At 41.5% G+C, this 12,114-nt stretch overlaps 1 protein-coding gene across 1 annotated transcript; it reads right to left on the bottom strand.

Moving 5' to 3' along the window:
* Positions 1 to 1,596: 1,596 nt before the first annotated feature.
* ERH (ERH mRNA splicing and mitosis factor) lies at positions 1,597 to 12,041 on the bottom strand. The gene is made up of 4 exons (XM_069858172.1): positions 11,908 to 12,041; positions 8,519 to 8,606; positions 7,344 to 7,464; positions 1,597 to 2,094 (listed from the first exon to the last, which is right to left on the bottom strand). Exons 1-4 carry the CDS (start codon positions 11,908 to 11,910, stop codon positions 1,992 to 1,994), a joined length of 315 nt encoding a protein of 104 aa, XP_069714273.1. The 5' UTR covers positions 11,911 to 12,041; the 3' UTR covers positions 1,597 to 1,991.
* Between the last annotated feature and the right edge of the window lie 73 nt (positions 12,042 to 12,114).

The raw sequence follows: 12,114 nt of genomic DNA, 5'->3' as shown, positions 1-12,114 counted from the left end.
TTCTTCCTACTTTCAGCTCTAACATGAGAAATTAAAAATTCATGTTTTATTGTATTTGTTTACTGGCCTTAGTCTGTACAGTTATGATGCCAGAACAAAAAAACAAGGGAGAGGAAGATTTTTTTCATTAGACCAAATTATAGGTTATCTTTGAACGACTGGTGGTGTTACGTTCCAAATTACTGATTACTAGAGATCTCTAGTACTTGCACTTTTCATGATCAGGAAAGATCCTACATGACTGCTTTCCCTTAAACTGAAAACAAGCTCACAGAATGAGGTAAATATTATATCAATATTTTTAATGGTTGAGGGGGTTCTTATTTGTCTTCAATTAAAGACTGCAGAATTGCATCCCACTTAGCATCTTGAATGACCCACCATGAGAATACTGGAATTTTAACAAAATCTTTGTAAACATTTACCAGAAGTTAAGCTATGCAAGCTGCTAAAGTAACTACGCTTATATAAAGCCTGAATGTTGTTATGTGGTGCAAGAGTGAATTTTGCAAGTTTTCTTACTGTGTCAAGCTACATTTCAATATAAAACTTCCACACAGAAGTACTTGCAGATTTAAGTAACCTTAGGTGGATTAATGTACTTCTGACCTATTATGTTTTGAAAATCACTATTTACTATAAAGGAAGCACCTTTAGACATTAACATATTGAATCAATTCCTGGTCACTACAACAGCAGAGCTAGTAGATCTAATCTCCAATTTGTATTTGTGTTGGGAAAAAGTGTTTACCAGCCCCTTCCAATACCTTTCCAAGAATTCTGGTCTCTTCAGTATTTTGATTCCTAGTCTTCAGCAGCTATTACTTGTCACCTCAGTGAAGGTCTTTTCATTAAAGCTTTACTATAGAAAATTTGACCTCACATTCTTTTAAGCCAATCCATTTGCTGTGAGGTCTATCAGAAATGACTGAAGTGTATGAAGTAGTTGAGTATGCCTGTACAGTCTAAGATTCAAATCTGTACCTATAGCAGACAAACTCTAGACTAATGCAAAGGCACAAAGTACTAGGTTTTTCTACTTGCTGTATTTTTTTTGTCTAATGCATCCCCCAATCCAAACTTTTTCAGTACAGCAAAATTACAGAGACATCAGTGTTCAAGATATCCAGGGGCACACATAATTTTACAGTGTGTGCAAGCAGTTGAATTCTTACACTTTGTAAACTGAAAATGCAGTTTGGGGCAGGTACTCATCAGAACAAGTAGCTTTGCTTATTTCCTCACCAGAGGAAGGTTGGTGGAGTGTGTGATGGGATACATTCAGTCTGCTGTTACCCATCACCTGGTTCAGAGCAGACACACTTACCTGAATATAACTGCCTAGTAGAAAGATCGAGTTTAGATTTGAAGAGGATTCCTGTGTTTTCCAAAGATCCCCAGGAAAGACAGTAGCCAAGACTAGGCCAAAGAAGTTAACTTGGCAGTAACTTGGCAGGCCAGAATTTGAGCCATTCTGTAATACAGTAAACAGCTGTTGGTTCTGTCCACATAACCTTTCAAACCTTGTTCTCTGGCAAACAGGCAAGAAGGATTTAATTTATTGTTTGGCAAAAAACATAAAACCCAACACTCAAGTTTAACTAAAGATTAGTATTTTTATTCCCCCATTAAGACCGTCTCAAGGACATAACTAAGTGTTGGAAACCCCACAGAAGGGCACATACAGTGAATGTGGTGAAGTACAATGTGAACAGCCCCAGTGGTTCAAACAAGGCAAGACCATTAGCTAACCAGAGGAAAAAACCCAAATTAAAACTGTGTTGAAGATGTTGCACTTTCTTCTCCATTTACACTGAAAAAAAGACAAATCCAACAAAATCCTTGCATCTCTAACAATACATTCAATCCTGGCTAGAGAGTTTAACAAGATGGCAACAGGATGACTATAATACAAAACGTTCACTACAACACTCTGTACACACCTGTTGTCCAAGCCCTCCCCCAAACCCATGTAAATGATGGTGCCCCCATTATTTGCTTGCTTGCTGGGCCTGCCTGCGGAGGAGGACGTAGATCTTCTCCTTTATCCAGTCTTTATTGTATGGTTGGTATGTCTGAGTATCAGCACGGTAACTAGAGAAAACAAAAAAAGAATTGATGCAATATCAGTCTGTCCTATAGTACATCTACCAGAAAAGCTTCAGAAACAATTAAGCATCCTCACACGTATGAGGCAGAAAGTTGTGTAGAGAACGCGAGTAGTATCAGAAGTAGATGGGAACTGCCACTTACCAAAGAGATCTATCCCATTCTCTGAAAACCAATTACCTAGCTGATCCATAAGAAACTGAAATATAAATTGATGCTCCAAGATTTACTGAGTGACTGGATCACAGTGTGTTCACATTTTAATTCATGAATATAATTACTTATGGGAGACAACAAATGCAGCATCTTAATATTCTGGAGCTCAGAATGAAGAACAACAGTTACACCAAGAAACAATCTAGTTTGTCTTAATGGGCCAAACACTTCTTCAACAGTACAATAAACAAGCGCTCAGGTGAGTTTTCAAGTATTCCACTGCTGTTTAGAATTTTCCAAGGACAAAGGTAGACTCTTAGATGGATGATAAAGGATTCCTGCCAGCAGGCAGCGACGGAAAACTTACATCTAACAAACAAGGACACTTCATAAAAAGCAAACTGAAATCAAGAACCCACAGATGTATTTTCTTCACTACCTGGGGACAGCTGATAAAAATAGTCCACTAGCAAGACTTCTTGCCAGGGCCAGAGAACTCAGTTACTCAAAACATTGTTGAATTGAAGCAGAATTAGACTGAAAAATGAAAGCAAATTTTGTAAAGTTATCTGTGTACGTTCATGCCTTCTTCTTCCTCTTAGTCATTAAAGTTGAATGCTTTTTTGATGACAATGGCACTTCCAGTGAATGCTTCAAGAACTTCTGAAGTCCCAGTCTTTAAAACCTGGTACACATATTTCTAATCATATAGGTAGGGCAGGATGGTCATTGGTAAGAAGCTAAGTAAAAATTTAGCATTAACTCAATCCAGAATAATTTACAGTTCATAACTAAGCAAAACCACCTAAGCATACTCTAAGTTATTGTTATTTAAAACCCAACACAACTGGTTTAAGGCCATAGAAATACTTACAATATGTCTTGATATCATAACAGTTCTAGTACAGCATAAGAAATATTAGTTTTGGGAAAAGTTACTTATTTCCACCCCAATCCATTCATAATGTTACACCATGAGACCAAATAGCCGAGTACTTTAGGAATCTCTATGACTTGTTTGATGCACTAGGTGTGCCATCTGGTGGAAAACTGTAAGCTGAAGTAGAATTTGGCATGACACTGACTTTGTAAGTCTAATTAAGAAAGACACAAGGCTGTAGTAGAAAACAGTTTCTATTTCCCAAATCAAGTGACTAGCTTCAGTCTGTTAGATAAACTAAAACAAAGTTTATCTTTCAAACTGCACCAGCCCAGTACTAACACCTGAAGACCAAAGGTGGAACAATGTCTAGGAGCATGGTAATTCTGCAGAAAGTGTAACCCTGCTTTACTTATTCTACTGAAAACATTAGTAGATGCCATTTCTAATAAGTCACTATTGTTGACATAGGTTCTGTATGTACACCAGAACACAAAGGAATGCAATCTGATGCTTAGGTTCTTAAAAACAGGTTTTAATTTTAAACTGGAATGAACTGGCAAAATAACATGGCAAAGGTTGCTCACTGTGCATCTGCACAAATACTTGCACTGGGATTTCAGACCGGGCAGTACAGCTAGCTGCAGGGATGTCAACACCACACATTCACCGGCTTAAAAAAGAGTTTCTGGAATTTTGAGCTTAGAAAGCCAGACACTACGTCATTTGTTGAAAATGAGATTTTTATCTTAATTCCCACAGAATTTCTGCAAAGTCAATACCAATCATATCAAACCATTACCTTGAAATTTATGGTATGGAAAATACTCATCACCTGGACTAAGTGACTCACTTAAGATGTAAAGTTATATTGGCTTCTACAGGTATGTCAGTAAGAAAAGGAAGGTTAAAGAAAGCGTAACCCCGCTGACGGCTGAAACTGGTGACCTCGTATCAACAGACAGAGAAAGCTGAGGTACTTAACTTTTTTACCTCAGTCTTCACTCTGCTCCACTCAACCCTCCATCGACCTTCCTGGGTCATGGGACAATAACACAGGGACCAGGGGGATAAAGCCCCTCCCATTGTAGGGGAGGACCAGGTTTGTGATCACCTGAGGAACCTGAACATATTTAAGTCTATGGGACCTGATAAGATGCATCCCAGAGTCCTGAAGGAATTCGCCAATGTGCTTGCCAAGCCACTCTCCACAAAATTTGAAAAGTCAGGCAGTCAAGAGAAGTCCCTGGTGACTGGAAGAAGGGTGTTCCCCAGGGCTCAATGCTGGGTCCAGCCTGGTTCAATGTCTTTATCAATGACGTGGATGAGGGGATCGAATGACCCTAAGTAAGTTTGCAGATGATACTAAGCTGGGTGGAAGTGTTGATCTGCTAGAAGGCACGGAGGCTCTGCAAAGGGATCTGAACAGGCTGGACTGCTGGGCTGAGACCAATAGCATGAAGTTTAACAAGGCCAAATGCCGGGTCCTGCACTTGGGGTACAACAACCCTATGCAGTGCTACAGACTAGGAGAAGTCTGGCTAGAAAGCTGCCTGGAGGAGAGGGACCTGGGGGTGTTGGTTGACAGCCGACTGAACATGAGCCAGCAGTGTGCCCAGGTGGCCAAGAAGGCCAATGGCATCTTGGCTGGTATCAGAAATGGCATGGCCAGCGGGTCCAGGGAGGATATTCTCCCTCTGTACTCAGCACTGGTGAGACCGCTCCTCGAATACTTTGTTCAGTTCTGGGCCCCTCACCACAAGAAGGATGTTGAGGCTCTGGAGCGAGTCCAGAGAAGAGCAACAAAGTTGGTGAAGGGTTGAGAGTTGCTCTCTACAACTACCTAAGAGGAAGTTGTGGAGAGGAGGGTGCTTGCCTCTTCTCCCAAGTGACAGGGGACAGGACAAGGGGGAATGGCCTCAAGCTCCGCCAGGCAAGGTTTAGGCTGAACATTAGGAAAAAAATTTTCATGGAAAGGGTGACTGCACACTGGAACAGGCTGCTCAGAGAGGTTGTTGAGTTCCCATCCCTGGAGGTATTATAAGATAGGTGGATGAGGTGCTCAGGAATATGGTTTAGTGGTTGACAGGAATGAATGGACTCAATGGTCTTTTCCAACCTAGCGATTCAGTAACAATGTGCCCATTTTTAAAAAGGGTAGAAAAGATGACCCAGAACTATCAACCTGTCAGCCTCACTTCTGTGCCCAAGAAGGTCATGGAACAGATCCTCCTAGAAGACATGCTAAAGGACACAGAGAATGGGGAGATGATTAGTGGCAGCCAGCATGACTTCACCAATGGCAAATCCTGTCTGACCAACCTAGTAGCTTTCTACGATGGGGTAACCACATCAGTGGACACAGGGAAAACCAAGGTAACTAATCTATCTGGACTTCTGTAAGTCCTTTAACATGGTCCCCACAACATCCTTCTCCAAATCAGAGACACGTGGATTTGACAGGTGGACTGTTTGGTGGATAAGAAATTGGTTGGATGGTCGTATTCAGACAGTTGTGGTCAATGGCTCAATGTCCAGATGGAGATCTGTCACAAGTGGTGTCCCTCAGAGGTCCGTACTGGTACCAGTGCTGTTTAATACCTTCATCAATGATATAGACAGTGAGATCAAGTGCACCATCAGCAAGTTTGCAGACGACACCAAGCTGAGTGGTGCAGTTGCCACAGTGGAAGGACAGGATATCATCCAGAGGGACTTGGATGGGCTAGAGAAGTGGGCCTGTGTGAATCTCATGAGGTTCAACAAGGGCAAGGTCCTACATTGGGTTTGGGGCAATCCACAGTATCAATACAGGGTGGGGGATGATGTGACTGAGAGCAGCCCTGCAGAGAAGGACTTGGGATTGATGAGAAGCTCAAAATGAGCCAGCACTGCGTGCTCAGAGCCCAGAAGGCCAACCGTATCCTGGGTTGCATCGAAAGAATCGTGGCCAGCAAGACAAAGGAGGTGATTCTGCCCCTCTACTCCGCTCTTGTGAGATCCCACCTGGAGTATTGTGTCCAGTCCTGCAATCCTCAACATTAAGAATGATATGGAACTGTTGGCATGGGTCCAGAGGAGGGCCATGAAGATGATCAGACAGCTGAAGCACCTCCCATACAAGTACAGGCTGTAAGAGGTGGGGTTGTTTAGTCTGGAGAAGAGAAGGCTCTGAGGAGACCTTATAGCGACCTTCCGGTACCTGCAGGGGGTCTATAAGATAGCTGGGAGGGACTTTTTACAAAGGCATGTATTGATAGAACGAGGGGCAATGACTATAAATTGAAGAGGGGAAGATTTAGACTAGACATTAGGAGGAAATTCTTCACAATGAGAGTGGTGAGGCACTGGAACAGGTTGTGTTGATGCCCCATCCCTGGAGGGGTTCATGGCCAAGTTGGATGGGGCCCTGAGCAGCCTGGTCTGGTGGGAGATACCCCTGACCATGGCAGGGGGGATGAAATTAGATGATCTTTAAGGTCCCCCCCAACTCAAACCATTCTATGATTCTATAATTCTGAATAGTGAAATTTAACATTTGATTTCACAGTGCAATCAAAATGGAAATACACAAGGCCACTTTTGCTTGCCCACCACTTCAACACACAGGTGAGAACCAGACATGTATTCACAAGAACAGTTAAACAATTAGCAAAGCTCTTTGGGGGACTGATCTGTTCCTCAATCAATTCATTAGGATTTACAGTAACTTCCATCTGGCTGTACTTTGATAAAAAGAAACAGTTGTCTGCAATGCACTTTTACGTATTTCTACCATACCACTAGTACAGCCCCCAGCTGAATAAAATTCCGTAATCATTTTGCCTCCTTAAGAATCAGACAAACCACACAAAGGCCCCAATACAGCCCCAATTTAAACAGATTCTAGCATTAATAGAATATGTAGTTGTATAAAACTATTGGACTTCAGTATCTGAAATGCTAGGAGCTTCAACATGACTAAAATGCAGGTGGAGTAATCAGTTTCTAAGCTTTTTTTAGATATACTTTCTTCCAATGCAGTTAAATTGAAAAGGACAACATGGCATGCCACCTGCAATACTGCTGTCTTACTAACACAATTATTGAAAAAAAACCCCAGAACTTTAACATATTTCACACAAAACACGTAAGACTTCACATGGGATACTACTGACCTCTCCAGGTCATTGAAATGTACAAGTACAACTGAACTTACACAAGACAGCTGAGGTCTGCCAAGTCATCAATGAAGTCAAACAATTGGCTGATATCATATGTAATGGATGGACTGTTGGGATTCATTCTCTTCAGATGTTCTTCATACATTTTACAGACTCCTGCAGAAAAACAAGATTAACAACGCAACATTGAAAACCCAACAACTATATTTGCTGAAAATTCTTCAGATACTCAATCACAGATTTCAGTAAAGTTTAGAAATGACTGCCACGAAAACAGACAAACTTATTACTCAGATTTTGCAGAGTTTAAATGCTTTTGTTCTACATATTTGCATTGAAATATAATACTATAAAATCAGGTAAGATGCACAGAAAGAAGCATTATCATCTTCTAGAGAAAAAAATTTTAGTTCTGTCAAAGATAAAACTTTCTTTGCAGTAAACTCCAATGGAAACCAGAAAATTCTTCCAATAATTTTAAGACAGAAATTGCGACATATATTCCTACTGTACAAGCACCTGAGAAATATAACAACTAATGTTAAATAAAGTTCCTCAAGGCTCATAAGAGCTCATTCTTTATGAGAGTGAAGCAGGGCTACTAAGGTAAATGTGTACAGGAATTGAAATTGGTTTTATTTAAGTTAGTCTACAAATAAATCAGATACATTTGAGAAGAATATAATAAAGTAAGCACAGAGGCTAGAGGTAGAATCTCAATCTTCTTTCCAAGCTCACTGTGTGTTTCCGAGTCATGCAAGATTTTTTTCTCTGGCACACATGCCATGAGGCTGCAAATTATGTATCAATTACACACATACTTTATATATTTATTTCCTGTAGCAATCTTCCCTTTACACGGCTAGCACAAAAACTGGTGAGATAGATAGGCTCTGATCCTGCAATGAAATGTCTTCAGGCAAGTCTGCTACATTGCCCCACCAAGAATACAGCCTGCTCTTAAAACTGAATGTGGTTATATCTAGTTAAATAAAAGAGACATTTCATGTAAAAAGGAAGTTTTAGAAACAAAGACTAGCTATTTTTAGTCTGCCAAAACATTAGTAAACTATAAACATGACAGATTTTTGCTTTTTTTTTTTGTGAATTACCTTGGGAAAACATGAACAGCAACTCATCTTCTTACCAAGTTTGGGAATATGTCAAAAATGGGGGTTTAACAATTCTTGTTTACTGTGTCTGCACCCACCTTCCATGCACTCATTTACCGATTCATAATCGGCATATGTTCTGCCTTCTGGCCTCTTCGTAGGCTGGACAAGTAGAATTGTATGCGACTGAAAAACAAAACAAACACAAAGAAAACGGATTACTTGCAAAATTTGAATGACATTTTGTTCAAATTATTTCTCTGAAGTATAATATTAAAACACTGAACCACCAATCAAGGAGACAGATATTTTCCAAATAGTACTTTCTATTAATGTAATCCTCATTAATAATTGTTGTTTCTAGTCAGTTCTATGAATACTTATGTACAGTTAAAATGTGTATAATCACCAATAAAGCAGCTATTGTGTTGAATGCCCCTCCCCCCAAATAGTATTTTCTATTTAAACAGGAAAGCAAAGCAATAAAGTCAATGTATAAAAGCTATGCACATTAGTGTATTTACTTTTTTTATTCCAAATGCAAACTCTTACTATGATTTTAAGTATTCCAACTAAAGAGCAAGGAGGAAGTCCAACTTAACCACCCTGTCAGTCTCACCTTAAAGATTTTACCACAAACAGCTATTTTGAGTTATTCAACTTCAAGGAAACACAAATTATAAAACAAATCCACATTTCGTATTCAAGATTATTTCCTGCAAAACAGATGCACTGATTTTTCATACTTCAGTGAATCTACTGAAACAGTAATTATGGCACAGATAACTATTCCAAATGTTAAGAGTCCTTAAGCTTGTTCTTCTGTTTTGAAGACTTGGATGATTGTGCAGTCTGTGGCTTGCACTATTTCTCTAATATTTTTCACTTGGCAAGTAGTTTGAGCAATCAACAAGCAAGATTTCTGAAGCGTACACAATCTGTGATCTAATTAACAGGTTACATGCACAGAAAGTCTGCAAGCACAGTACAAAACACCATTTCCAGTGCTGCTAACTAGATCCAATATTTTCAATGCTAATATATGAAGTGAGCACACAACACGTAATATTCATGGAGGTGACTGCAGAGTAAGTCACATTGGAAACAAATACCAAAGCATATTATTTGGCTTAAACTGATCAGCTGCTGACAGAAAAATCCTGACCCGCACTTTGGCCATAACAGTGAAGACACCAGTTCAGTATTCAACTGCAGTGACAGAAAAGCGGCAAATATTAGGATTTACAAGGAACATACAAGAAAACAGTACAAATTTTCACACCATGACTGACACTGACTGGGAGATAGTTCTCAGTTCTTTAAAATCTGTCTCAAATAACATAGCAGAAGGAGATTCAGAGAGGTCCAGAAAAAAAGTTGCACTGGAAAACAAAAGCAGCAAGACATTTACCAATCAGAAATGGAAAAAGAGGGGAATTCAGAGCTACGCGCTAACAAAAATCATATAAAGATGACAAGACCATTTAAGTCCACTTACATGTATGCCAGAGGATGCTGGGTTTGAAACTAATTCCCCAAATGGGGCTGGTATCTGGTTGTTCTTAAGTGCATTGTGCTTCAACAGGCACGTCTTACCAGGGAGTCCAAATGACTCTGCCAAACTCTATTATGAAGCACTTTTCCCAGCACTATCATTTTTATTTGCTGGTCACCAATTACAAGGCTTGGTTCCATGATTTGCAACTCTAATTTCCCCGAAGTCTTTGGCTAAGGATCGCATATTAACAACAATGGACAAGGTGCATCAGCCAGTCCAGTCAGCGTGTTCCATGAAAAGCTGTGTTACATGAGCATCAGAATGTTTTGCAAACTACATTTATACTGTCTGACTACATATCTGTATTTGTCTCTTCCCCCTAAATGCAGTCTTAAGGAAGTTTGGTCTCTTAGACAAAACCTAAGAGAGCAGAGATATCGATGAACTGGCCAGGAGTTACACAACTGTATCACAATGGAGTGAATTCAGCATCCAGTCTCCCAGAATCTTGCTGGCTAATCACTTTAGGCTTTCTTGCCTATAAATATCCCAGCTATCCCTCCCATTCCTTGAGCGTTAAATGAACGTAAACATTCTGAAATTACCCCAATAATCACATTACAGAAAAATAGGTTAGTGAATCAGTCACGTAAACCAGTTCTTTGAGAAAGAAATTATTTGGGCTTCTGACTTTAAGCATTTATCACTTCAAACGCTCTAAAATGCCCACAGCAGAAACTGGCCTGGAATTTAGTAAAACGAATGCCATTGAAACCGTATCTATTGTAGAATTAATGTGTTACATCTCAAACATTCCCTTGGGAGCTTCACATTACTTAATTACTTAAGGGAAAAAAAAATTGCATGACTTGATAAAATTGCTCCTCCCCTCCTACCATAGCAGTGCAAAAAAGTGACAAGTTCAGAAGCACAAGAAAATTTTTCTCGAACTATTGCTTGCACTACTGGAAACATGCTTAGGTGACCAGACAAAAAAAAAATCAATATAATTAATAACCTATGTTTTTCTATAGGTATAAATCTTATTATTAGGAAAAAGAAAATCAAAATAAGGGAAGACTCACAAGCCTTGGCATTAGGACTAAGTTAACTGGTAGAGTCCAATATGGATTTTTATTATTATGAGGCATATATTGGATATTCTTGCTTTTTCTTTAAAAGCACAGTTGTACTGGCTGAACAAAATATCGTACAGATTATATTACACCAATTTTGAACTTCTAAAGAGCATTTGAGAAAGCCAAAACAGCAGGACTCAGGAGAGAGACAGGAGAGAGACAGCATCTGCCCAAAGAGGCTACCACAACTGGGGAGTCTACCCAATAAAGAAAAAAAAAATCAAAAATCCAAACCAAAAAGAGTAAGATAAAAGCAGCATACCACACACCCACACCTAGATGTCTTTGTTTCTCCTGCTGGGCAGAGAAAGTGTGCGGTTAAAGTGTCGTTTCTCACTTGAGACGACAGGGACAGAGCCGCTCCCTCGAGCAAAGCCGATTGCTTTTGAACAAGCGCCAGGCACACAGAGAACTTTGCTGCAGACTCAGAAGCAGCCGTGGCAGCAACTCACTGCAACCCCGTCTAATTTATCAGCGAAAAGCGCAAAAAAGATTTCCGTGACGCGTTGGCCTTTGTGCTTTAGCGCGCGGTTCGAGGAGCCCCAGCGCGGGCACCGGGAAGCGGCGCGGGCAGAAACACCTTCAAGGAACCAGGGAGACGCGGGGGCCGGCGAGGCCGCGCTGCGCTGCCGGGGCTGCCCCGGGAAGGGGCCTGGCACCTCACCCCCCACAAGCCTTTGTGCTGGGGCGGCCTCAGCAGCACGTGCTGCCGCCCGGCAGGCCCGCGGCCTCCCCCCGCCGCGCCTTCCCACCCGGCCCCCGCCCCAGCGGAAAGAGAAGAAAGCGGGCCCAGCCCCACTCCGGTCCGCGGCCCCCAGAGGCCGCGGCGCCCGCCCCAGGCCGCGCTCACCATCACAGCTCCCACTCCTCAGCACCGCCGCGGAGAAGAGGCGCGCGCCAATCCCCCACAATCCCCCGCGCCCGCCGGAAGCGCTGCGCCAACGGCCGCCCGCGTAGGGCCGGGGCGCCACAGAGCGCGGCGCGGGGCGTGTCGGGAACCTGGATGAGGGGAGACGGGGGCCCGCCGCCATCTTTGATGAGGGAGCGTGCTCCTTCT

This window comes from Phaenicophaeus curvirostris, chromosome 5, assembly GCF_032191515.1.
Source record: "Phaenicophaeus curvirostris isolate KB17595 chromosome 5, BPBGC_Pcur_1.0, whole genome shotgun sequence".
NCBI classification, from domain to species: domain Eukaryota; kingdom Metazoa; phylum Chordata; class Aves; order Cuculiformes; family Cuculidae; genus Phaenicophaeus; species Phaenicophaeus curvirostris.
This window is presented reverse-complemented; position numbering and strand designations above follow the sequence as displayed.